The 27,128-nt window shown below is 53.4% G+C and overlaps 1 protein-coding gene across 8 annotated transcripts in view; it reads left to right on the top strand.

Annotated features, from left to right (window-relative positions):
* ITPK1 (inositol-tetrakisphosphate 1-kinase) overlaps positions 1–27,128 on the top strand; it is a 180,075-nt gene that overhangs the window by 128,210 nt on the left and 24,737 nt on the right. For 7 of the 8 annotated variants that reach the window (XR_012036284.1, XR_012036283.1, XM_072837839.1 and 4 more), the window contains 6 exons: positions 12,081–12,179; positions 12,525–12,565; positions 16,105–16,270; positions 20,483–20,608; positions 22,043–22,110; positions 25,346–25,508. Coding sequence is in view for 6 of the 8 variants with exons in the window: in XM_072837839.1 (XP_072693940.1) it covers positions 12,081–12,179; positions 12,525–12,565; positions 16,105–16,270; positions 20,483–20,608; positions 22,043–22,110; positions 25,346–25,508 (663 nt within the window). In the remaining 2 variants the exon portion in view is untranslated. The remainder of the gene's footprint in view (positions 1–12,080; positions 12,180–12,524; positions 12,566–16,104; positions 16,271–20,482; positions 20,609–22,042; positions 22,111–25,345; positions 25,509–27,128) is intronic. The other variant, XM_072837838.1, reaches the window with a different exon arrangement.

Below are 27,128 nucleotides of genomic sequence, written 5' to 3'. Positions count from 1 at the left end.
CTATTTTAGTTTCGTCTCACCTGAGGCTCTGAATGGGTCTGAAGATACACACAATGATGTCACTGCTGTCCAATTGTTTCCACCCTTTTGAAGTCCAGCACAAATCCCACCCCCCCCACCCCCAACAAATCCAGGTGCCCTCAGGCTGCAGGGAGAAGTGAATCACCTGCCGTAAATGGAACGTAGAAATGGAACGTAGAATGCACCGTGGAAGTAGGTGTTCCGGGACAGAGGGGACCGGAGCAGGAGACAAGTCATAGGCATAACTGGAGGGAATCGGCAAGAAGAACAGATTCTGACTTTCTGATGTAGGGGCAGTTGGGGTGGTTGGAGACCCAGGCAGTGAGGCCATCCTAGACTCACCCAGGACAGCAGGGAGGTGAGGGCAGAGCACTGACGTGGGAGAGGCCACACGCAGGTGCTAAGATGATGCTGGAGCCTTTCCTGGCCAGGCCGGGTGGATGGGCCATTATGCTCTGGACAGCGGGCGCGGGAAGTTGTGTCAGGGACAGGGAATGCCCTGCACAGGCCGGAGCCCAGCTCCAGATCAGAGACTGGTTCCCACCTCCATTTCCTGCCATCCATGGGCCTGTCTTTTGGACCCTTCCTAGCCCCCTGGCCAGGGCCTACAGTGGCTTTCCCACCCCCATGTGCCTGACTTGACTGTTCCAAATTACAGGGTGGCTGCCGTCATCATGAGCCCAGGAGCCATTCACACGTTACCTTCAGAGCTGCTGTCAGACTGGCATTTGATTACCCAGCATGCTCAGAACACCTTTCCCTGTCTAGAAGTCAGGAACATGTGGCACCTGGCCCATAACAGCTTCACGGCAGAGGGAGGGTGACTTTGGACAATCAGGCACGAAATGAGTCATGAACACTAGCCCCTGTAGGTGGCAGGCCAGGCTCTCAGGACTTTCCCCCTTGGGGTCTGCCGCTGTCTTCAGAGCTGTCCCATCCCAGCAGCACCACGCGCGGCTGACTGGTGAGTTGCAGCCCATCCCCTTTCCCTGTGCTGGCCCCAAGCTTCTGGTGCTCACAGCTCATTCTTCTGTCTCCCAGTTCATCCCACCCACGTGCACTGGCAGAGAGATGTTTCTTATGGTTTGCTGCCTCCGAGCAACACTGGACTGGGGGAAAGTGGATCCTGACCCCAAAGAACACACTGCCTGGTTGCTGAGTCAAAACCCAAACATGTGGAAGTTTAACAGGGTCTGAGAGAGGAGCAATCAAGCAAGGTAGCAGTGCAGGGGAGAGGTGGTGCTGGAACGAGCAAGGCTGCCAGTGGAAGGTTCTAGATGAGGTGCTGCTGGGAGGTGGCAGTGACTGTGCGAGACCACCTACCCTGGAGAGCCTACAGCCAGTGGATGGGAGGTCTGTTGCCAAGTGGTGGCAGGAGGGGGAGGTGTGTGTGGGGAGTAGTGAGACCTCCATGTAGACCCAGGGAAGGGTCTTGGGTTCTGCATTCCAGGAGGAGTTGGGAGGCATGTAGTTTGCTGGAGCTGCCCTAGCAAAGCACCACAGACAGGGTGGCCTCACCAGTAGGCATATACTGCTCCATGGTTCTGGAGGCTGGAAGTCCAGGATCAAGGTATCTGCAGACCTGGCATCTCCTGAGGCCTCTGTCCTTGGCTTGCAGGTGGCTGCTGTCCTTTGTCCTCCTGTGGTCTTCCCTCCTGTCTTCTCAGAAGGACACTGGTCAGACTGGGTCAGGGCCTACCCGTAGGACCTCATTTTAACTTAATCACCTCTAAAGACCATGTGTCCATGTACAGTCACATCCTGAGGAATTGGGGGGTTGGGACCTCAGCCTATGATTTTGAGGGGAACAGTCCAGCCTGTACCATGAAGGTAAGCACAATCAGCTTGCAGGAGCCTGGGAGGGCTTTGGACTTTGACTTAACTCAGCCATGGATGATTCTTGAGTTGAGAGCAGCCTCAGTATGTAGGTGGGAGCCTTAGAAAGATGATACAGGATCTAATGGTGATGGAGGTTTGGGTTAGATGGTGGATAAGGTGGCAAAACACCAGAAATCCGTGGCTTGTGGGTAGAACAGATGCTGTGGGGAGAAGAGTGTTATGGGGTGGGGGTTCCAAGGAGGAGGTTCCTGCATACACAGACCCCAGCCCATGTAGTCAGGCAGCTGGGAAGAAGTCCCAGTGCTGGGCCTCTGCACTTGTTTGGCCGAGTGTCCCAGGAAGACTGGCTGAGGCCACTGCACCTTCCCAAACCCTGGGGTGAAGTGGCTGGTGGGGAGAGGGATGGTGGAGCCTCCTCCTAGAGGGGCGGGGCTTGCAGAGGACAGGGCTGTCTGTGTTCCCTGAAACAGGGCTAACTCTGATTCTCACGGTTTCCAAGTGCTCTCCATGGACATGGCCTCACCAAGTCTCCATAATCACTCTGGGAGGTAGGCAGCGTTGCTGTCCCATTTTACAGATGAGGGAAAGAATCAGAGAGGATCAGTGGCCTGACCCAGGTGGCACAGGTTACAGGCACTTAGTTGGTTCTCAGCTGCAGAGTTGATGCTCATTATCGCTGCCGTGTTTTTTTTCTGGGCTGCCGTCTGTGGTGACTGCCACCTCAGGCAGTCTTCCATGACTCCCATGGCCCTGGGTGTCGTGGTGGACATGTCTGGAGTATGTCCTTGGGAATTGACTGGCCACCTCTTCCCCAGCACACCCCTTATGCTTGGTGATTTGGGATTTAGCCGTACCAGCCAATTTATTTATTGTTAAATTAAAAAGGTCTGATGCAACTATAACAGATATGAATATATGTTCTGTTTTTATGGCCTGTTCTATGACTTAAAATATGTTTTCTGAATGTGGGGTACAGCCCTGTGAGGTAGGTTACTTTTGTCCTCATTTTCCAGTGAGGATACTGAGGCAGAGGGGTTACTTGGCCAGAGCCACACAGCCCACATGGGGTGGCACTGGGATTCAAACCCAGGTAGCCTGTGTCCCTGCAGACCATCCAGGGGAGCCTATTCTGCGTTACTCACCAAGATAAGGTAAGCCAGCAGAAGGAACCTTGTCCTGGATGCACAGAAGGAGGGTGTTGAGAGGAGCCTCCCAGAGCAGGAAGATGGCCTGATGAGGCTTGGAGGACAGGCAGGAGGTTGTCAGGCCAAAAAGGGGCTGCAAGAAAGGGCTTGGTGGGCGTGGGCCAAGGGTCCAGCGTGTACAAGGCTCCAGGCACTAGTTTTTCCTCAGCTCTTGGAAGACTGGGTGGGAACCCGCATCCTGCTGTGTCTGCTCCATCAGCGACACTCCTGCATCATACCGTTTCCTGCTCTAGGACAGGGACCCTTGGGAGTGGGGAATGGCCCAGGAAGGAGGAGGACACAGCCCAGCTCGGGGAGGTGGCATCTGGGGCCTGGTGCACAGGGCCCCTGGACAAAATGCTCCTGCCCTGTGGGAACTACATTTTGGGAGGCCACTTCTGTTGGGCTGGGACAAGTGGGAGCCCAGTCTGGTGTCTGCTTCATTCCCTCATCCACTCATTTGTTGGGGGTTGGGCCATGAACATAATGGGGTTGGTCCCTGCCCTCCTGGAGCCTACATTCTGCCTGAAAGGTGGATCTACGTCCGTGCCGCAGCTCTAGCTAACATGAGAGGGCGTGTACAGATGGAAACTTCCTGCCTCCTCCCATGGAGCCCTCCTGGTCTTTCCAGGATGCAGTTAGAAGTCTGATCTCCTGGACCACATGCTTCCTAGTACCCGGCCTGGGGCGCTGCCCCTTGGAAGCTGGAGAGCCCTGGCGTGCTGGCTGGTCGTCTGAGTCACACACACTCTCCCAGACTTGTCTCCAGCATGCACGGGATTCGGGAGCTCTTGTTGTCTCTGCTTCTGTCCCCCTCTGGAGCAGGAAGCAGCCAATGGCCCCGTGCCACCACCTGGCTCGTGGTGGCATCTGGGCCCAGAGGCTCCCTTGCTGAGGAGGAGGGTGTGAACAGATGGCAGTCCCAGGCCCTTACTGCCCCCGAGACAGCCTAGCTTCTTTATTTCCAGGGTCTGTGGCACTTTTTCCTTGTCCTCGGTTCTCACTGCAATGCCAGCATGTAGACAGGGCTGGCTCATTGGGACTCCCATTCTCCCATTCTGCCACCCAGCAGCCCAGAGCCCAGGGGAGCTGCTGGAATTGCACACTGATCTCCAGGCCCCATCCAGAGCTTTTGCTGGTAGTGACTCCCCACACCAGCCTCACTGTCTTCATGCCTCAGTCACTGTTCCCAGTGGCCTGCTGGCCCCACAGTGACCGTATATGCAGCAAAGGCATTGTTCCCCGTGTCAGCCATGGTCCTCCTTCTTGAAAGGACTGCCCCGCTTTCTGAAGGTAGAACTAACTACCCAGGGCCAAGGAGGTGTAGTCAAGACCCGTTCACTATAGGTACCACAGCGAAGTCCTGCAGTCCTTTGTGGAAACATCATGGCACTGTGTGGCAGGAACCCTAGAAATGTCGATTCCTGGGGACCCTGAAAGTCACTACTCAGGATTTGGCCTGTGGAAGTGATTTGCCACAGCACAAAGCCTTACACATGAGAAATGTTCATCGAAGCATGGTCTGGGAGAGAAAAATTGACACAAGCATAAATGTCTGACTTTAGGGACAAATGTCACCAGCCGGGTAACCGGGATACGCAAGATCGCAGGGAGATACGGACGGCAACAGGGTTCAGTAACGGCAGGATTAAAGAAGCAGGTCTAATGACAATCATAACAAAGGAGGTCAAGAGGATGCCTGGGAAGCCCTTCAGAGGGTGAAAGACCTGGCGGCTGAGCAGGAATATGCCTGACTGCTCTTTTCTTTTCTCTTTTCTTTTCTTTTCTTTTCTCTTTATTTCTTTCTTAAGATTTTATTTATTTATTCATGAGAGACACAGGGAGAGAGAGAGACAGAGACACAAGCAGAGGGAGGAGTAGGCTCCATGCAGGGAGCCTGATGAGGGACTTGATCCTGGGTCTCCAGAATCACGCCCCGGGCTGAAGGTGGTGCTAAACCGCTGAGCCACCTGGGCTGCCCTGCCTCCATCCAGGTGTGGCCCAGATGTCCAAGGAGCAAACCTTGTGCATTACGCACCATCGATCACTTCACTCAGTGGGTCAGCTCATTCACCCGGCAAGTGTTGAGGACCTACTATGTTCTGGGCAGTGGTCTGGGCTGTGGCCTACAGCTATGAACAAAACCCAGCATCTCCTGCCCGCCCTTAGGGAACTGACATTCCAGAGAGGGCGACACAATCTGGTGGATGCACTTCTTGCAGTGATGTCATTCATCCCGCAGTGGTGCCATCCCGTTGCTCAGGACCACACAGCTGGCTCCAGGCCGCCCTGGTCCCTCCCACCCCCACCCCCCAGCCTGTCTTCTGTCTTTTCTCCCCCAACACCCAGCCCTGACTCCTGGTGGTGTTCTGTCCTGGGGCCCTGCCCATCGTAGGGGCTTCAGAGCATTCCAGCCCTGCATGTCCTCAGGGACTGGGTCTTTTCATCAGATGTTCTGGGTGAAGTGATTAGATCTGTCCAAGATGAGGGAACCAAGGCAGGATTGGTTCTGGTACACTGCACCCAGCATACCCTGCCAGGGCTACTTCCACAGCCACGTAAGGATGACCTGCTCTGGCAGCACCACACTGGGCACACAGAGAAGCAAGTGAGGATGGGGCCTGGCACCTGACGCCTCCCGGGAAGCTGGACATGACCAGTGGCCATGATACAGCATCTGCTTGCTTGGGTGTCCCCAGCCACCACAGGGTACCTGAGATGGACCCAGTCTCCCAACAACCCACCAGGGAGACGCTGCTCCCATCTCACAGATGAGGAAAGTGAGGCCCAGCAGAGTTTAGTCACTTGTCAGTATTACAGCTCATGAGTAACTTACCTGAGGTTCAGGGTCAGGCTTCAAAGTGCCATCTCTCTCTGTCCCCCACCCTGGCTCTCCCCTGCCACAAACTGCTGTTGGTCACTGTTCTTCTATCATCTGGACAGCTCTCCAGTAGCTGCCTCTAGTCAGGTAAGAGTGTGTCCACCCTGCAGAGTGGGTAGGCTATGGCCTTGAACTCTTTTCCATCCATCTTGGACATGTGGATGCATGGTTGGGACCTGCTCATCTCCCAGGGCTCCAGCTTCACTGTCTGTGATGGGGACAGCCCAGAGGGAGGACAAGGGGCAGGGTTTCAGTTTCCCAGGGGCTAAGGTTTCAGCTCTTCACAGAACACAACCCACCATCCACCTAAAAAAAGCCCTTCCAACTTGCATCCAGAAATAAAGATGATAGATAAATAAGCAACAGGAGCCTTTTTCTGGGAACCAGAAATAGCTTCCCGGGCTCCCAGCACTGACTTATAGAAAGATTCTTCATTCTGTCTCTCTTTGGGGAGAAGAGCTGCTGGCGAAGTTGCGAGTTTCCCACGGGAGAGCCAGTGGAACCTCTGCTGTTACTATCCCTTGTGAGGCGGGGCTGGCTCTGCTACCACAGGGCCCTGGGTCCATTCCTGGCCTCTCATCAGCCAGGTGGCCTGTGTCTGAGAGCTGGGTGGATGTCTGCGCCCTCACCTCAGAGGCTGGGAGCAGGTTGTGCAGAGGCAGCCAGCGCATGTCCTTAGGCAGAGCTTCTGCATGGTCTGTTCCCTGTGCTGGAAGCAGGCTGACCCCAGACGCATCGCCTTTGCCACGCGCTCACCTTCCCTTGTCTGTGTTGAACAAGATGCTCCCTGACCTCACCTCCTGCCCTGCTGGCACCCCTGTGTGGCTCCCCACCAGCACCATCTAGCTGTACATTTTACTTAACACTCTGGTTTATTGTTTGGGAAGGCAAGCTCCAAGAGGGCAGGCTGTGTCTGTTGTAAAGTGCTAGGTCTTTAGCAGATTTAGCAGAGCCTTAACACATTTTTTACCACTGGTGGTGAATGTTTGTTGAAACCAAAACAGGAATGGTAGTTGTTTCTAATGTACCATGATTTCATAGTCATGCAGGTTGATTTTGGCTACAGGTAGCCAGAAAGTGGTTCAGGAAGTAAAGACATTGTGGTTTACTGTACTGGAGTCCAGAGTGGGGCAGGCCTGGGGGATGGAGCAGCCATGGCCTAGTAAGGGACAAGGGACCTTCCAGCCTCTGTCCTGGAGGCTGGGGACTGCCTTCACCCAAAGCTGGCCTTTGGTGGTGACTCAGCTTTGACTCTGGGTTCTTCCTGGCAGTGTGATTGGGCCAGTCTCAGTACCGGCCTGACCCCTGGAGTGAGAGCAAGGTAGGCAGCCAATGGGGCTTGCTGATCAGGGTGTGGTCAGTAGGCTCCTGACTAGGAGGAAGGAGGAAGACCATGACAGTGTGCATGAGCCCCTCTTTTTTGGTGCACTTAATTTTTTGCCATCCCAGTTGGGCCCTGCCTCACACTCAGAGCCTGGGATTTCAGAGAGGTGGGGATGTCCAGCCTTATGCTAGGTGTGGCCCATTAACTGGAAACGTCTCATGTGCTTTTCATCTGGACCCCAAACATCTCTGGGGGAAGCACTGTCCTTATCCTTGTCTGACTTCATCCTGGACCAGCATGGGGCGATTCTACAGGTTTGCAGGAGACATCGTACATGAAGCATTTGTTTAGCCCGGCAGTGCCTGCAGAAAGCAAGTACTTGAGGGATGACAGTTGTTGCTGCTGCTGCTGGGGGATTGTTCTTCTTTTTTAAATTGATACAATTCACATGCCATAAAATCCACCTTTTTAAAGTACACGTAAAATTCAGTAGTTTTGAATGTATTCCCGAAATTTTGCAACCAGCACCATTATCTAAGTCCAGAGTATTCTCATCACCCTAGAAAGAAATGTACCCATTTATAGTCAGTCCCTATCCTCCTGGCAACCACCAGCTCCCTTCTCTCTCTGGATTTGCCTATTCTGCACATTTCATATAAGTGAAGTCATATAACATGTGGCTTTTGTAACTGGCTTCCTTGGCTTAGCTTCACATTCTGTTTTCAAGGTCATGTTGTAGCATGTGTCATTCTTTTTCTGGTTGAATTATACTCTGTTGAACGGGCATATCATCCACTTGTCAGGTGATGACATCTAGGCTGTGGCCACTTTTTGGCTATTACGAATAATGCCATGAGCATTGCAGGGCAGGTTTCATATGGACATAAGTTTCCATTCCCTTAGTTGTATGTCTAGGAGTGCACTTACCGGGTCATACTGTAACTCCATGTGTAACTATTTGGGGAACTGCCAGATTGCTTCCGAAAGCAGCTGCACCATTGGACTTTCCCACCAGCGGTGTTAGCACTTGTTACTTTGTCTTTTTGATCATAGCCATCCTCAGTAGATATGAAATAATACCTTATTGTGGTTTGGATGTGCATTTCCCTGATGGCTAATGCTGTTGAGCATCTTTTCTCAGGCACTTCGGTTATTTGTATATTTTATTTTGAGAACTGTCACTTCAGACCCTTTGCCCATTTTAAATCTGGGTTGTCTTTTTACTGTTTGTTAATAGTTCTTTGTATGTTTTGGATCCTAGACCCTTGTCAGATGTATGATTTGCAAATATTTTTCCCCATTGCATGGGATGTCATTTCACTTTCTTGATAGTGTCCTCTGAAGCATGAAAGTTTTTAATTTTAATGATGTCAGATTTACCTGTTTTCACTTCATTTGCTTGTGCTTTTAGTATCTAAGAAGCCATTACCCAACCCTAGGGTTATGAAGACTTATTTACACCCATGTTTTCCTCTAAGAGTTTTATTATTTTAGATCTTATATTTAGAATCATGATCCATTTTGAATCAATTCTTGTGTGTGGTGTGAGGTAGGGTTCCAGCTTCATTCTTTTACAATGTGGATATCCAGTTTTCCTACCACCATTTGTTGAAAAGACTATCGTTCCCCCATTGGATTGTATTGGCACCCTGGTGGAAAATCAGTTGATTCACATATATGGATCTATTTCTGGTCTCTTAGATCTATTCCATTGATGTATGTGTCTGTTCTGGTACCACTACCGTACTGTGTAACTGTAGCATTGTAGTAAGTTTTTAAATTGTGTGTCTTCAACTTTGCTCTTTTTCAAGATTGGCTATCCTGGGTCCCTTGCATTTTTACATGAATTTAAGGATTAGCTTAAATCCTGCTAAAAGAAAGCTGAGATTTTGGTGGGGATTGCACTGAACCTGTAGATCAGTGTGGGAGTGTTGCCAGCTTAGTATAGTATCTTATTCATGAGCATGGGATGTCTTTCTGTCTGTTGAGATCTTCTTGAATGTCTTTTAACAATATTTTGTAGTTTTCAGCATTTAAGTCTTTGTTAAACTTATTAAAGTGTTTTTACTTTTTAATGCCATTATGAGAATTATTTTCTTAATTTCCTATTCAGGTTATTCACTGGTAAAATATAGAAATACAATTTTTTGTGTGTATTGGTCTTTTCTTTTGCAATCTTACTGAACTTATTTATCTTAATAGGTTTTGGGTTTTTGTGTGTGTGGATTCCTTGAGATTTTCTGTATACAAAACCATGTCCCCCCTGCATATAGAGGCAGTTTTACTTCCTCTTTCCATTCTGGATGCTTTTATTTCATTCTCTCTCCTAATTACCTTGGCTAGAACCACCAGTATGATGTTGAATAGAAATGACAAGAACAGATATCCTTGTTTTGTTCTTGATCTTAGGAAGAAAGTGTCCAGTCTTTTACCCCAACGTAAAATGTTGCTGTGGTTGTTGTGGATGCTCTTTAATCAGATGGAGAAATTCCCTTCTATTCCTAGTTTGTTGAGTGTTTTATCCTGAAGTGCACTGGATTTTGTCAGATGCTTTTTTTGAGTCTGCTGAGATGGTCATCTCAGTAAAAGCTTTGTCTTTATCCTGTTAATATGAAGTGGGCATTTTATCTACTAGGGAGCCAGCTGCCCAGGTACGAGCCTCCCCAGCTGTACCATGTATGCACTGGGTGACTTTGGGCAGGGGACTTCATCTGTAGAATGGGAGCAATGACTTTCTCCTGGGCTCCTGGTGAGGGGGCTTGAGTTGCTTTGTAGACAGTGTTGTCTGACACATACCAAGTGCAGTTAACTAAGAAGTTGGCTATTACCACTGACATGTGAAATATGAGTGGGCTAGGTTTGGGAGAGGGGGAACATCGATGGGGGCATTGCAAGGCAAATCTAACGGCCAGGCTGATGCCTCTGCTCTGAAAAGTCTGGTGATGGGAAGTCTGGAAGCTCTTACAGGAGGTGGTCTGTTGGGTTCCAGCAGTCTTCGAATCTTCCTGTGGGAGGGGATGGGCCAAGGGTGAGGCCCAGTTGAGCACCTGTCTGCTGCAGAACCCTCCTCTATTTGTTCAGGCCTTTAGGGTCACATCCTGTGGGGGCTGAGCTGCAGGGGCTGTGCATTTGCAGCAACAAGCTTTCCTGCCCACGCTCTGAGTCCAGGCTGAGGGTGCAGAAATGGGGCCTTGAGATAATGGTGTACAGCTGAGAGCCAACATGTAGCCCCACCTCCCCACCCTGATTTTCCTGAGGGCTCTTTTCCTGGCCTGCCCTTTGAACCTAGCTCCCCATCCTGCCTCTGTCATTGACCATCATGTGAATTTGGGCAGATTGCCTGTTGGGGCCTGTTTTGGCCTCTATCCACAGAGACACGGTCCCAGCAATTTGAGGATGAAATGAATGCTCTGGAGGGCCTGCAGCACCATCTGCCAGGGCTCAGCAAACAGTTCTCCCAGACCACTCTCGCATGGCCCCCAAGAAGCCTTGCAACCCCTGAAATCTGCCAACACTTTCACGCCTATATGGTGTTTGGATTTTACTCCATATAGGTGAGGGGGGATTAAAAGCATTTTTAATATGCCCTGTTTAATTCTTGGCATTCATTTCTATGAGCTATATGAGGCAGAATCTTACTTGGTTTAATGTACTGACCTTCTAGGCAGCCAAGTATCTCGAAGCTCCTGGAGACAAGCCACTTTGCTTCTTGACTTTTGGTTTGTTTTCCAAGGTTGGGGTGGCGGTGGGGGTAGAAGGGTGCCTCACTAACGCTCCGCCTTTCCCAATCCCTGTGCTCAGAAATATAAACCAGTAACGTAATTTAACAAACTGTAGGGAGCATCAGAATACATCTGGTTATCCCACAAATTACCTGTTTTGCCCTAACTCGGTGCCTTGCACTGGGAGCATCCTGACAACCAGAGCAGACTTAGCTACCAGTGCTTTTCAGAAAAACTGAACGCGCCGAGAACCCGTTGGATGGGTGCTACTCCAAAACTGGGGACTCAGGCAAGCCAGGGTGTGAGAAGGTGTTGGGGGTGGGGGTGGGGGCAGGTCCAGGGCTGGAGTCTGTCTGCAGGGGGCTGAAGAAAGGGCTGTGAGTATGCTTGAGAGACGGAGGGGGCGCCGGGGATGTCAGGAGTCTGCACCTCACAGACAGGTGATGAGATGTGTCCTTTAGGTAGCCAGAGGGCGAGGGGCCTGTGTCCCAAGGTGCAGGAATGACTGTGCGGTCTGGAGCACATGCTTTCATCTCCTCGGCCTCAGCTTCCTTCTTCTAGGATTGTTCTGTGAACTTCAGGGGTGGTGCCTGCAAAGGCCTTATTAGCACAGTGCTGGATGCATGGTAGCAGCTAAGCACACAGCATCATTCCTGCAGTTACTGCTAAGCTGATGAGGCGTATGGTAGGAGAAGTCTTCATGGAACGAGAAAATGTTCGTAGTTCGCTGTGAAAATTTGGGTTACAAAACAGCATGCTGTTGTAAAGTTTTGTGTGTATGAATGTGCAAGAGCCTCAACTAAAGGCTGGGTGGCAGTAATAGTCATATTGGTGAATGCATGTGGTTCTTTTGATGTCCAAGTTTTATACTTCTCATACATTGGCTCTGTAATTACAGGAATGTTAATAGAAAATGTAATGAAGGAATGAACTGCTGTTACTGTTGGTGTGTGTATGCGTGTGCGAGCACACTCACTACGGAGTTGGGGGTGTCAGCTCAGGAGAGCAGGAATGTTGAGGGTGGCCCTGGGGAGGTGGGTCTGTCACAGGAAGTGGGCCTGGGGGCTAGCGGGCAGGCTCGCTGACGTGGGCTGTTTCTCCATCCACAGATGACAGGATCTGCTCGCCACCCTTCATGGAGCTCACGAGCCTGAGTGGAGATGACACGATGAGGCTCCTGGAGCAGAACGGCCTGGCATTCCCCTTCAGTGAGTACTACCCCCAAGCCCTGCAGGGCAGGGTGGGGTGGGGGCTGTCTGGGGCTCCTCGGATGCACAAGGGCCCTGGCTGCCCAGGAGGGCTGAGCTCTGGGTCCTGCTCCCTCCTGTGCAGTGGAGATGGGTCCTCAGGTGCGGGCTGAAGTGCTCTTCTGCTGGTCAGGCAGCATCTATTCAGGCCACCCTGAGTGAGGATGCTGGCCACTGTTGAGCTAGCAGGTCTCCCCAGCTCCCACTGCAGGAGTGTCACAAGTTTCTCCCCATGCCTGCCGGGTCAGCTTCTGTGGGTAAACCACATCACTGATTTCTCTCTGCTTTTCTCTCCCTGCTCCATAGTTTGCAAAACCAGAGTGGCTCATGGCACCAACTCTCACGAGGTAAGTGGAGGCTTTGATTGCCCTCTCACGCCATCACCCCGGGCCTTTGTCTCTGTAGCTCACAGCGTCTCTCTGGGAGCCTGCAGGAGTCCATGTAGTCCATGTGCTAGATCTCACCCCTGCTGCTTCTGCTCCCTGTCAAGCTCTGGGTTGTGGCTCTGTACACTGTCTCCAGCCTCTGCCCATGCCTGTCCTGTCCCCACCCCCCCACCCTGTCCTGTCCCACACCCTGGTGGGAGGGGTGTGCCAGCAGTCTGCCTGCCCTATTTGAGCCTTTGCAAGTCATACTCCAATTTGACCTGTCTGACTTTCCGACTCTGGCTCGTCAGTGTCTATCATCCCCTGGACACCCACTCTGGCCAGGCACGGCGCTGGGCCCCTCTGAGTGCTGATAACTGGAAAGATGCTACCACCCCTGAAGCTCTGCTAGCTCTGCTGCATTTAGAAGGGGACAGGAGAGGCAAGGGCACTGTTTGCCAGTATATGGCGATTCCTCCACCCTCCAGGTCATTCCTTTATTTCCCCATGGGCGTTCCCAGCCCCACTCAGTGCTAGGGAAAGAATGCCTAAGATGTGCATCTTGCCCCAGTGCTAGAGACGGAATCCCAGACACACATCACACCTGTGAGATGTACAGGACGACAAGCAAAGGAGGCCTTCTGAGGGTGAGAGGACCAGATGGCCAGGCAGGGACTCTGTGCGGTCTCTCTTGTCCTTGAAACCACACCCAGGACATTGCCCTCATAGGCAAAGCCCAGCCAGGGACCTCCCTGTTGGGCACATTGGAGGGCATACTGGGCAGGAGACGCGTGACCCATTGGAGGGCACCATAGGGAGAGCCTGACCTTCGGCAGCCGCACAGTCAGAAACAGCCCCGAGAACCTTAGGACAAAACACGGGCAGCCCCACAGCGGTGCCCTGTAGATTTCTGTGGCGCTCCTTACCCCTGGCATACATTTATGGGGAAACATCTATGCACAGACCGCATCAGTGTGACACAGCACATGGTGTGATGGGAGCTGTGCACCAGAGGTATGCCTCTGCTCATGGACAGGAATGTGGGGGCAGCCCTTGGAAATCCTGGCCTGCTACAGAGGCCAGCTGCCTCCCAAGGTTGTAGAGTCGTCCCTGTCTGGGCCTGTCTGGGCTCTGGGCCAGGGATGAGCTCCCTGCCAGGCCCCAGGAGGGAGCAGGAATGCCTCAGAACAGCCAGAGTCCCGTTGCCAGAGCCCGTGTTCCCATCGCTGGCACCAGCATCTGCCGGCTAGCCTTCCACTAGCACCTGCTCCCTCTGTTGGTCAAGGCCTTGCATTTTTCTGAATGGAAGGGTGGCTCCGCTCATCATCAGTGTGATTAGACCATCCTGATGCAGAAAAGCTCGGCCTCCAGGAAAGGAACCTCCTCTTTCTTCACAAGGGGATTCCGGAAGCATGTAGACCTGGGAACAGGTCTGGCTCTGTGCACTGCTGCCTGTGACTCTGGGCAGATCACCCAGCTTCTCTGATTCTGATGGCAGTTGTAGAGGATGAGGGCGTTGCCATGTGCTGCCATGAGGCCTGGTGCACTGGGAGGGAATCGGTTGCTGTGGAGCCTGCCAGGTCACTGCAGAGGGAAAGGGGGTCCCAGATTCAAGTGAGCTAGCTCCCTCCTTGGCAGGAGTCTCAGCCTTCAGATGTGGGGTAGGTGTGTTTAGGAGAGGCTTTCATCCCTTCCTCTGGCTCTCGGAGTTTGGCTCCGTAATGTACACATGCGTGCATCCCTGTTTCCCCCAACCCCTCGCTCCTGACCCACCAGGTGCTGTCAGGGAGGGGCTCCTCTTCCCCGGGGTAGGGGGGCAGGCAGAGCCTCTAGGATTGGAATCTGCCCCCCCCCGGGGGGGGGGGGGGAGTTTGTGTCTGCTGTGGGTTGCCTGCCTCCTGGAGGCTTTAACATCAGAGGGATACACTCTCAGGTGGGGTGTCCTCCACAGCATGAGTCTGGAGATTGGGAGGCAAGGCTCCTCACTGGTTCCGGGAGTGCCTAGAGATGTCAAGTGCAGCAGGGGTAGAGGACAGCTCCATGTACACGACTGGCTTTAAACGGGAAAATAAGGCTTTCTGATTCAGGTCCCTGCCTATACTGAGGTCTCCCTGAGCCCTACCCCTGAATCTCCCAGCCCCAAGCCCAGCCAAAACCAACTAGTGTTGCCAAACTACTCTTTTCATTGTGTGTTCACAGAGCTGTTTGTTCTGTTTCTAAGCCGGTATGGCCACACCGACCTGCTTGACAGTGAAATTACCAGCCCCCTTCTATTAAACCACCAGCCAGAAGCCCAAAGCAGAGCGCCCCTGACTCTGTCCCATGGTATTTCTTATTGCTGTCTACAAGTGAGGGCGATGGAGCACAGGGCAAGGCCCCCACCTGTGCTCCTGCAGCTCCGTGGTGAGCTGGGGCTTGAGCTGTGCCTGGCTCCAGAGCCCTCTGTGTTCTTTCCCTCTCTTGGCAGAAGGTAACTCACAAACATGCAGTGCACACACTTGGTCCCCCATGTGGCCTGGATCTCTGCTTCTGCCCCACATGCTCAGTACCAGGAATATCGAGGTGCTGCTCTGTGACACTGGATGACAGGGGCGGCAGCCAGTGCAGGCAGCCAGCTGTACAGCCTCCATCATTCCTGGGCCCAGTCCTGGGCATCTGGTGGCTCCTTCCTGGGGCCTGTAGGCTGCAAGGGATTAGCAGTGGCCCCAGCTCTGGCAGCTAACACTGCAGCAGAGCTTGTTCTCCAGCTGTCCCTCTGCTCTCCCTACTTGAGTGGCCTACCAGATCATTCAGGGGTTGGGGGCCTTTGTCCCCAGAGAGTCAGGGACTCAGCGGCATGTTTACCATCTCTTAAGCATCCATATGGCTCACACAGAGTATCGAAGACCAAGGCTGTGTGCTAGGCAGACCCAGTCACATCCCGAGCTCTGTCACTGTCCAACAAGCCAGTGAGCTTTTCAGGTCCTCAGTTTCCTCATCTGTAAAAGGTGTGCAGTAACCATGCCCACCTCTGAGGTGCATTGTGAGGGCACTACCAGGTGGCTCAGGTCACGTGGTCAGAACAGGGCTGGGCATGTGTGAGTGCTCAACCAGAGGCAGGCTGTGTCCGCATATGGATTTTGACCCAAGACTTTCCACCTCCCCATCCACTGCCTTCTGCTTCCTGCCTCTCCTGGATCTTTGTGGAGGAACCTCTGAAGAGGTCATAAGGACTGAGTGGTGTACAGCTTCCTGAATTGCAGTGTGAATACTGGAGGTGTGCAGTACACGGCCAGTTCAACCCTACAGGGAGAGCCTGCTAGTGCAGGACCTCAAAACCCTCACAGCAGGAGTGACTCAATCCCCAGGTGTTCTTCTCGAGTCTCACTCCACTCACCCTGGCTTGAGATTCTTTGTGGAGGTCCTCCATTCACAGGGATGTATGGTTCTTGGTGGCAGAGCTCTGGACAGGTCCCATGGCCCTGTGTCTGAGATCGAGGAGGCAGTGGACTCTGACAGCCCTTGGCCCCCTGTCTCCGCAGATGGCCATTGTGTTCAACCAGGAGGGCCTGAGTGCCATCCAGCCGCCCTGTGTGGTCCAGAACTTCATCAACCACAATGCCGTCCTGTACAAGGTGTTTGTGGTGGGCGAGTCCTACACTGTGGTCCAGAGGCCCTCGCTGAAGAACTTCTCTGCGGGCACGTCAGGTAACCACACTTCCCGCCGTCTCGGGGGCCTTGTCTGTACCGCAGCACTGTCCCTGCCACCCTGTGTTATTTTGGAGGGGGAACAGGGATCGGGTGATCTGAAGTCAGAGGAGCAGCATGTGGTGCGTGAGGTCTTAGAGAACAAGGTAAAACCCCCATCCCACCAGGTCACAGTAGGGGTTCCATCCTTCTGAACCACCATCAGCTCCAGGAAGCATTTGCAAGCTCTGCACACCCAGGATGCTTCCTGGGGCCCCATGCAGAAATGAGACTCACAGGAACATGCTGGAATGGACGATCAGCCCTTCAGGGAGGGGAGGGTTTGGCAGAGGGCTTCTTGTGGTTTGAGGGCCAGAGCACTGACTGCTTTATCGTGTCTCCTTTTGTGTTATTTGCTGCTTCTGCAGCCACTGAGGTGGATGTGCGCTCCGTTAGACATTGTGCAGGGTTACGGCATTTCCTGGCTGCGGGACCTCAAGCAGGTACATGTGGGTACAGTCGCCCACATGCAGGGGTGAGGCCCAAGTCCGTGTGTTTTGGATCTTGAGTATCCCTTAGACATCACAGGGTGGTGGTGTTTGCAGAATGCTGCCATCATTTAGGCCATTTGAGGGGGTCCTCTGAGGAAGCTGAGGGGCTCCCCAAGCTCAGCGTTTTTTTTTTAGCTGCTCCCCTGATACCAGGTGACCCTTGGCCCTTTCAAAAACTGAGACTAAGATAAGGATTTGCTGGTGTTGGGGCTACTCAAAAGAATAAAAGAATGTTCTGGTGGTTCTGAAGACATCTCTAAGGCAAGATCCAGAGACCATTGGAACAGAGTAACAGCATCTTTGAAAAAAGCAGAGCTTTCTAAGAGGATTCCTTGGAGGATATTTGATTGTCCTCATGTGGTTTGCTCAGGCACGCCATACATTCATCTCTGCAAGGGAACCCGCCATCACCAGATGCGTTGAAATACCAGACTGTCCTGTCTCCATCTGAGCAAACAGATGTGTCTTCTTAAAGTCTCTCCTGCTGGGATTGCCTGTCACCATCCACTCATGATGACTTTGAGCCACTCCTCTTGAATGAAGCTCAGCTGTTCCTGTCTTCCTCTGTCAGCTTTTCTTCCCTGGATGGCTTTTTTCTTCCCATTAACACAACACAGCAGATACTTAGGAAATGTACATCGATTTTTCACTTCCTTTCTGGGTGCAGGCAGACTCCCCACCGGACATGGGGCCTCAGGACTTCAAGGCTGCATTATCAGGGTTTCAGACACCCCCACTATCACCCTGTTCCCCGCCCCTGTACACTGGGATGGTGGCATGATCTGGGGATGAGAGGACCACAGTCTGGGGGGTCTTTTTGTATGTGCCTATATACCAGCAAGAGGCATTCTTATAAATTGAGCGCTGGAAGAGACTTAAGTAGGTTCCCTGCCCAGCATTCAGCCCAACTTGGGGCCAGAACTCACAACCCTGATATCAAGACCTGAGCTCAGATGGAGAGTTGGATGCTGAACTGACTGAGCCACCCAGGGCCCCAAGAGACTATTTTTTTAAAGTCCTTGATCATTTTCCAGAGTTTTTAAAAATAGGAGCTTTAAGTCTGTGGAAAATGTATTGAGAGTGGTATTCCTTATGTAGATTGCTTTTTTCTTTTTTTTTTTTTAAACCAAAATCCCTCTACTTATAAAAGAAATTTCTCACCAGATTTCCTTCCTTTGCAGACAAAAAAGTATCCCTTTTTCCACTCCTTTACCTCCTGGTTGCAGAGGGCTGGACCAGGTTCTGTCTCAGCACCGGGAGCCATTAGCCAGCAGGGTACAGGCTCCATGTCCTGTGTCTTGAGCAGGAGGGCTCCATATCTGTGTGTCGTCTCCTGACCATTCCCAGGCTGCAAGTTTCCCATAAAATGTAGGCCAGGGCCAAATCAATGAATAGATAAATACAGAAATGTTTATTGTGCTCAGTAAGCAGACTTTCAGCCTGGCCGTTCGTCTATCCCCAAAGCTGATCCCATGTCTGTAGTCTTCAGGGCATTGTGCTCAGGAGCTAGTGCTGGCTGTTCTCTTAATGCACGTGTTCTTTCCGGATCAGAAGCATAACTCCACCGCAGCCCTTGAAGCTGGACCAGTCAAGCAGGGGGCTCTGGGGCTCTGGCCTCTTTGCAGCCCCCACCCTGTCTTTCTGGTTCTCATTGCCCAGGGTGGCAGACCTATAGCTTCCCCCATCTGCACAGGTATCTGGGGGCTCCATGCGTGGGGTTCTTCAGGACCTGGGGAGGAGCCAGGGACACTGGCCTTCCCTCCATAACTATCATGCTCTATTGCTTTTTCAGTTGCACTTTTGGTTTTACTTGGTAACATCTCTGAAGTCAGGTGTGTCTCAGAGCTGGTGGCACATTGCAATTGCCTTGGCTGAAATGGAAGCCAGGTTCTTACTGAGGGGATTGGTGTTGGCTGTGCCCGCCACCAGGAGCACACATTCTCTGCCTGCGGTTCACAGCTGGGGAGTTTGGCCCCCTCCACCCAGTGCCAGGATTGAGATGGGCACGTTTCTCAGCTTCCCTTTTGTGCAGGGGATTTACTTCTGTATCTTGACTGTGTGGACCTGGTCCCTTTCTTCTGCTGTCCTTCCTGGGCCTTTTTCCCCTTGTGGTACAGAAAAGATTGGTATCACTTAGCACGTAGAGCTGGGCTCAGCAGACTTTCCATGAAAGCAGCCATAGACAATATATGAGCAACTGGGCACGGCTGTGTCCCCATAAAACTTGATTTACAAATGTAGGTGACAGGCCAGATTGGGCCTTCTGGGTCTGGTTTGTTGAGCTATCATCTGGAGCTTCTCAGTAGATGCCACATGTCCTTGACTTCGCTGTGTGCCCAGCCCTGGGCCTGGAACTGATCCAGTAGGGACTGAGGTGGTCAGCCAAGCACCCTGCCCCTGTACTGGTATTCTAGTGGGAGGGAGAAAGCACATATGTGGAAAGAAAGATTGATTCATTGTGGCACAGGTGAAAGGCTGTGGACCCTGGGCCACCACTGGGTGAGGGAGCCCCTTGGACAGGGCAGCTAGGTCCAGCTCCTCTATGGAGTAGAGAGGGATGTGGGATCTGGTGGGAGATCTGGGCCACAGTCTGCAGTGCTGACACGTCCTACCATTCCCCAGACACATTTGTGAAGATGAAGCAAACCAAGCCAAAGAATGGGTGGTCACTGCTCATAACTGTTGAATTAGTGCAGTATCTGGGGATACTTGTTATTTACTCTCTTCCTTTGAACCTTTCTTATCTGTAAATTGGCCGAAGCACCCATATTCCCCTCATTGCCCTCCTGCCCCTGCAGGAGGGTGGTGGTGGTGGTTCTTCACTCAGGCTGTGTGTCTCAGAGCTGGTCTGAACCCAGGGAGGGCCTGGGGCACCAGGCCTAGAGTGCTGCTGTGATTAGGGTGCCAGGGCCTAGTCTGGTTCTTCTTTAGAGGAACTGGTTATCATGAAGTCTCTGGAGCTCTGGAGGAAGTAGCATCAAAGGACATGTGACCCATTCTGACCCATCTCGGCTTCCCAGTCTCCTGGGTCAGGGAGTAGCTGGAAGCTGCCCACACGCCCTCTGGGCCCTGCTGAGGCCATACAGGGGTCAGATGTGAGCAGAGGATGGGGCCCCCCTCCCCAGAATAGTCCTCTGGCCGGAGCTCTCAGGTCACAGTTACCCAGGAAGACAAGCAGTGTCCTTTGAAATGGTCACATTTCTGATTGGTCTTCCTGCCAAAAGATGCTGTTGTGTTGACAGGGTCTGTCCAGTTGAGTGGGGTGCCAGCCATGCCTTTCAAGTGCCTAGCTTTTTCCCTTCCTGGCATAGTTAGCACTCATGATGTTTTCCTTGTGGCTTCTGTAGGCTCCTCAGCCCCCCTGAACTTGGTTGTGTCTACCTGCTATGTTGCCTTTCACCACCCCTCCCCCACACCCCAGCTTGCTCTGCATCCTGGGGACCCTTGGGGTTGGGGAAAGGCCCCAAGTTTAGTGGGGTTGAGCCAGGCTGGACCGCAGGGTTAGTAGGTGTGCCTACAAAAGGCCAGAGCACCCAGCCCAGCTGCTTGAGCCCCACTCTGTCCTCAGGCCCCACGGGCCTCACCACCCCAGAGGGTTCCCTCTTCTTGACTGTCAGCGCCCAGGACTAAAGATCGGTGGGGCTGCTTGGCACAAGTCCCGCAGGGTGTTTATTTTCCCCAGGCTCCTCCCCAGGACCGTCTCTCGTGCCCCCCGTCTGGACTGGCTCTGGTCGGAGCGGCGGGAGGACTGTCGGGTACTCCGGGGCGGCCAGGGGCCTGTGTGCCCCACTAGCAGGAAGGATGCCAGGTACATCTCAGCGCCTGCCTGCTTGGCCTCCGCCCGAATCACTTACTCATGCATGATTGTTGCGGCGCCTCAATCCTGGAGCTGGTGGGGGTCGTTGGCAATCAGAGCAGGTGCTCCCTGTGGCCTGGCTCCCGCACACTGTGGTGCTCAACCAAGGCCCTTCCAGTCCTGTACATAGGGGCCTGAGTCCCATAGATGAGCAGTATGTCCTAGGGCTGGGAGCAATGATGCCCTGCCCAGGAAGAGGCTGCCGGGGCCACGTAGGGGCTCCTGGCCCAGGGCCCCATGTCATTCTTGGTGGGGGGCATGGGGTGATGAAGCTCATGGTTTTGTGATTCTTGCATTCATGTGCCCATGCTTCCAAGTGCCCAAGAACGTGTGACCGACCAGCCTCACTCCACGGAATGGACAGACACATCAGCTGCTTCCTGCTCTCATTGTTCTTGGGATGGTTCTGCCCTTCTGAGTGCCCCTCAGGAACTGAGGGTGTGGTGGGGATCGGGGATCGGGGAAGTATGGGGTGGGTGGAGGTGGAGGGTATCTCAGGGGGTTGTACCGGTTTCCAGAGCTAAACAGAAATGTTCTGTATACTTTCTTGGATGGGTCCTATAGAAGCCAAGGTTCTGGTTTCCTATTTTTTCCCTATATAGTTGGAAAACAGCAGAACCCCTTGTATTTTTTTTTTTAAGATTTTATTTATTTATTCATGAGAGGGAGGGAGGGATAGAGGGAGGGAGGGAGAGGCAGAGACACAGGCAGATGGAGAAGCAGGCTCCATGCAAGGAGCCTGATGTGGGACTCGATCCTGGGTCTCCAGGATCAGGCCCTGAGCTGAAGGCGGAACTAAACTGCTTAGCCACCCGGGCCGCCTGAACCCTTGTATTCTAAACACTCACCTGCCAAGTAGCTGCTCAGCATTTCTCAAGTGCTGCCCTGAAAAGGAGTTCCAAGGGCAAATACCAGGAGGGACTGGAAATACTGGATGAAAGACCCATTTCCTGGATATCTTGACTTTGGGCCTTTGACACTCTGGTACATACACTGCATTTCCTGCTCATTTAGCCACCTCGCCGTCCCTGCAGCCCCGTTTCTAGTGCCATGTCCATAAGACACACTAGACACACTTTGGAACAGGGCCTTCGGTGTCGGGGAAGCCAGATAGGGCACCCTAGGATGGTGGCAGAGGTAGGCTCCTAAGGCAGCTGCTTTTGAACGGGAAGATGACTCAACCTGGGAGCCCTGAGTGAACATGTTTCCTGGCCATGGTGCAGTGTCTCCTTGGCGTGGGGCTGCCCAGCTTGCTGGGCACGTTCTGCTGAACCCTGAGGCCACCTGTGCCGTTCCTGGGGTGGAGCTGCCCCCTGGTGTCCGGGGATGGCGTCACCATCCCTGCCTTGACCTAACTCAGGCTCTTTCCTGTCTTTGCATTTTCAGACCGGGAGTCCATTTTCTTCAACAGCCACAACGTGTCGAAGCCCGAGTCCTCATCGGTCCTGACTGCGGTATGTTCTCTGTGCCGTTCTCTGTGCCGTGGTTGGCCTTCCCTCCCGACCCTGGGGGTGGGGTTGCCACAAGCGGTGGGGTGCAGGGCTGAGCTCCAGCAGAGCAGGGTGCAGGGCCCAGAGACCCCATTCCTTGCTTGCTGTGGGCCTCCTTGCTGACAGCCATCACAGCCACACCATGTACCCCTAGGTCACTCCTGATAGAGGATGTTCTGAGTGTCCTCCCAGAGTGAAGGCCTCCCCACACTCCTCCCCAGTCATGAGGAATTGAAGACCCACTTTCAAGTCTGCTTTTTCCCCTGATTTAAAAAAGGGATAGGAGGCAACAAGACCTCCATATTCTTTTCTCTTTTCCTGTCCATCCGCAGCAGGCCCCTGCGCCTGCTCCTTACTCTCCTATGTGGGGGGCATGCACTTGCCTATTACCTCCTGCCCCCACCTCTAAGGCCACCTGTTCATTTCTTGTTTGTGTGGTTCCTCCAAGGAGCCAGCTGTGTGCTGAGGGTTTGACAGAGCACAGGTGTGGATGAGGACCTGGAGGGAGGACCAGTGTCCCTCAAGATGCTGATAGATGTTCCACAGGAAAAAGCTCCATGGTCAGGGAAGCTTGGAGAACAACCAGATTTTAAACAGAACCTCTCAGTTGCCTGGCTGTGTGCACTCTAAGATATAAAAAGCTGTTTTGTGCAAGAAAAGCTTTGCTGGTCTTCTAACCTTCAGAGACTTCAGACTGACCTGGTTCTGTGGGGCTTCCTGAGAGGCTCTCAGACCATATTTGGCCAGTGACTCAAGTGGGGAGTAGCGAGGGGTGCATTCCACAGACGTCCTGGGAAGCCGTCCCTGCCGATCCCTGTGTGGCTCTCGTGGCTGTTAACTGACGCCAGAGGGTCCCAGGTAACTTCTGTAGATAGCCATTGCTCGGGCTGTTTCTTCATCTATGAAGTGGGAAAGCTTAGAGAGACTCCTGTCTCCCTGGAGGGTCCTCCATCATCTCCTCCCTCTCCTCAGCTTGTGACTGCCCTTCAGGAAGCCCCCAGGACTGATACTACATAAAAGGAGACAAGGGACATGCACTCAGCCATACCCTTTCTGTGCACACCCGCAGGCCAGCCTGACACAGTTCCACTTCAGACTCGCCCCCTGGCTCCCTCTCTCCCATCTGGAGGTCACTGAAGATGAACCCCACCCTGACACCTCACTTGCAGGCCCTCAAATGCCAGCATCAGACCTGAGTGCCACATGGTCACAGTGTGTCACTGAGCCTCCTTCCCCTTCCTGCCCCACAGGGTGGTTGTGGGATTTGGGGAGTTACTGGGTGTAGAGCATGCAGACAGTGCGGTGTGCAGGAAGCGCTTAGCCCCCTGTGCCCAGAGTGGGAGGGGTGACCACCTCTGTCACCTCCCCATTTCCCAGAGTACCATCCTAGCCTTGGCGTTGACAGCCCCTTGACGTTATATTGTCCTCAGATGGCTGTTTAGTTTAGATCATCAAACAGCTTTGGAAGGATTTCTGAGATGCCCTAGCTGAACTGAGGAAGGGCTTTCAGGCGCAGTGTGTCAGGAGACTTGGTAACAGGACAGACGGAGCCCCCCTCGCTGGCATGCCAGTGCCACAGCCTCTTGGCCCCAGATCCCATGGCGCATGTGTTTTCATTACCCCATTTATTGGAGCAAGAAAACAAGACCCAGTGTATGTTGTGTACATTGCAGCTCAGGTCCTGCAGGAGGGAGCAGGCTGTGCCAGGGCTGCCTGGTGCTCCCTGACTTGGGAAGGACCCCGGACCACAGGTCCAGGGCCGAGCTACTGCGTTGACTGACCTCTGACCAGCAAGAGGGGACCGCAGAGCGGAGCCGGGCTTGGGCAGGGGCTAAGTGACAAGAGCTCATTGCAGCCAGATTGGCACTGCCTCTTCAAAAGCGTTTCTGACAGTATGCCAGGCCATCAGGGTCGGGGCTTGGGGGCCCACACGGTTGTGCAGAACCTGCGAGTGTGGCTTTCACAGGGCCCACTGATGGGGCCCAGGGCGCGGCTCCTTGCTCTGTGCGTGACTGGAAGTTCTCATCGGCTCTTGCAGCTGTCTGTGCTGGGTTAAAGGCCTGGTACCCCAGGGCTCTGACCCCAGCCCTCCAGATTCAGCATTATGGTTCTTTTTCCCATAACGTACACTATAGTCAAGTGAACAATTCTACCAAGTTCCAAGACATTTTCATCAGCTCAGAAGAAAACTGTGTACCCATTAAGCAGTCAATCAGCCTTCCCTCTTCTTCCCAACCCCTGGCAAGCAGTAATCTGCCTTTCATGTCTGTGACTTGGCTCTCCTGGACCTCTCATGTTAACAGAAGTATACAGTAGGTGACCTGTCGTGTTGGCTCTTTGCACTTAGCTGACGTTTTCAGGGCTCACCCAGGCTGTGCCATGGTGTGGAAAACAAATTTGTATATTTGTATGGAGAGATCAACAATGTTGATGGACACGGGTGTTTCCACCCCTGGCTTTTGTGGATGGTGCTGCTATGAACAGGGGCATAGGAGTCCTTGTTCCCAGGCTTTGGGCGACAGACCCAGGAGTGGAATTACTGTTCATGTGGTAATTCTGTATGTAAGTTTTTGACAAAACCTTGCTTTTATTTCTAATGGGTTGACCACTCTTTGTCCTATTTGGCCTCTGAGCCTTACTGCCCCCAGGACTCAGGACTGGGGTCCTGAGTTTGTGGGGTACCTTCTGTAACCTCCTGGCAGACTTAGAGGCAACTCAGTGCCCTCCCTGCCCTACATGCACCTCCTCCCAGCCAGGCACATACTCTCCCACCACATCAGTGACCAGCAGAGGATAGAGGCCTCATTGGTCCCATTTTGCACATGAGCAAACCGAGGCCCAGTGAGGCCAAGTACTTCTCCCTAGGGCCACAGAGCTAGAAAGTCCTTGTTAGGATTCAAATCCATGTTCCCCGATCCCAAATCCTTCCCAAGGCTCCCCGTCCTCAGTGCCCCTTCCAGGGCCCAGGCTTGAGCCCGTGAAAATCTGTGCACCTGTCCCAGGCTGGCTGGGACGAGAGCAGATGAGCCGCATGGGCCAGTCCTTCTGGGTGTTGCAGGGACTGGAGAGGTAATGAGCACTTAGTACTTGCCCAGCTGTCGGTGGGGCTGAGGAGCAGCTGTGTGAGTGCTGCACTCTAGGTCTGTGTTGACCCCTCCTGGAGGGAAGACCTGACTTCCATGTGTGTGCACGCATGCAGCTGGACAAGATCGAGGGTGTGTTTGAGCGGCCAAGCGACGAGGTCATCCGGGAGCTATCCCGGGCGCTTCGGCAGGCGCTGGGTGTGTCACTCTTCGGGATTGACATCATCATCAACAATCAGACCGGGCAGCACGCAGTCATCGACATCAACGCCTTCCCAGGTAAGTGGTGGGGCCAGGAAGCACCTTCAGCCTATAGACCAGTAACCTTGGGCGATGGACGGGTGGACCAGCGCCCCCCAACCCCATATAGTCCCTCTAGGCCTCGGCCTCACCTGCAAAATGGGTTTATAGCATGTGGTGAGGTTGGCAAATGAGGTCAGTGCCTCCAGCCAGGAAGAACACGGGGTGCTTAGTGGGCCTGCACTAAACACATCTCACTCTCCTCACCTGACCCTGTGTTGTCAGCATGAGCCTTTGTTGGCCCACCAACCCTCGGCTCATCTGTTGGGTCCTTGTAGATTGAGAGAGTGGAGAGAACCCTGAGGAAGCACACCCTCCACGGTTTACCTGCAGGGAACGAGTCTCCTGGGGACGGAGAAATGACCCCAGGTCACGGTACAGGTTGGCAGCAGCACCATGCTCCTGGCCTGACCCTAAGCAGTGATTCTGGGGCCGGCCTTGGTGCTGGCTGGTTCCCTGTGGCTGCGACGCCCACTCCCTGCTGTCTGCCAGAGTCCAGAGGCAGGAAGCATGTGCCGGGTCCTCAGGGCTGCTGACACAGCCTGGCTCTGCCATGCTTCCCTTGTCTGGATCCAGCAAGGGGCTCAGGAGAGATAGGACCCACAGAACCCTTGGCAGGCCCAATCGCCTGCAGGGATGGTGGCCGTGCTGTCCCTGGTTGGTGGTCCTGGGATGGGCCCATGTTCCATGGGGGTACCCCAAGGCTGACTCTTTCACCCTTTCAGCTGGCTTTGGCTGTGTGGACCGCAGGCTGGGTGCTTGACATGTGACACTGTACTCAGTGTGCAGCCAGGCTCAGCCACCATCACAAGTCACAGCCAAGGAAACCAAGGCTGGTTGGACACCACTGGCTGGCTCTCTGTCATTCATTGGTTGACATGTGTTGAGGCCCTACTATGTGTCCCAGATGCTGCAGACACATGGTGCAGCATGTCCATGGCTGCCAGAGCCCTGCCCTCAAAGGACAGGGGTACCTGGGGCTCCTCCCTAAGGTGATGATATGGGAGCAGAGCCCGGCAGGAATGGAAGACCTACCCCCACCCAGGGTTCTGGGGGTGGAGGGCGGGACGAGGAGGCATGAGAGGAGCCAGCCATGTGGTGTGGTGACAGCATGGGGTTTCACTCTGAGCTAGGTAAGAGTGAGCCGGTAGGGACAGTGGCCTGTGTTTCTCCAGTCGCTGTGGGTACAGCCTAGATAGAGACCTGGGTGCTGCCAGAGGTGGGATTTTGATGAGTAAGTGACAGGACGAGAGACCAAAGGAATCGAGGGTGCGTCGGGGACCAATGGTGACATATCAGAGGCTCTAAACCAGGGAGGACACGGGTGATGACAGCAGAGTGGGAGCCAAGTCAGACTAATGGGAGGACAAGGAGGGGGCGATGCAGGGCTGTTGGGGTAGAAGCTCTAGGAAGATAGAGGTGGGACGTGGTGAGCGTTTGGAGCTCTGCAGTTGAGCTTTGGCTTTGTGCAGGTCCTGAGAGACCCCCTCCCAGCGCGGTTCTGGCTCCACATCCTATGTGCCCAGAGGAGCACACTGTGAGCCAGCATGGGCGGAGAGGTTCCCAGCCACAGAAGCTGAGACAAGGGCCACCCAGGTG

Source organism: Canis lupus, chromosome 9 (genome assembly GCF_048164855.1).
Source record: "Canis lupus baileyi chromosome 9, mCanLup2.hap1, whole genome shotgun sequence".
Taxonomy (NCBI): Eukaryota; Metazoa; Chordata; class Mammalia; order Carnivora; family Canidae; genus Canis; species Canis lupus.
The sequence above is the reverse complement of the archived record's forward strand: the minus strand, read 5'-3'. Positions and strand labels throughout refer to the sequence as shown.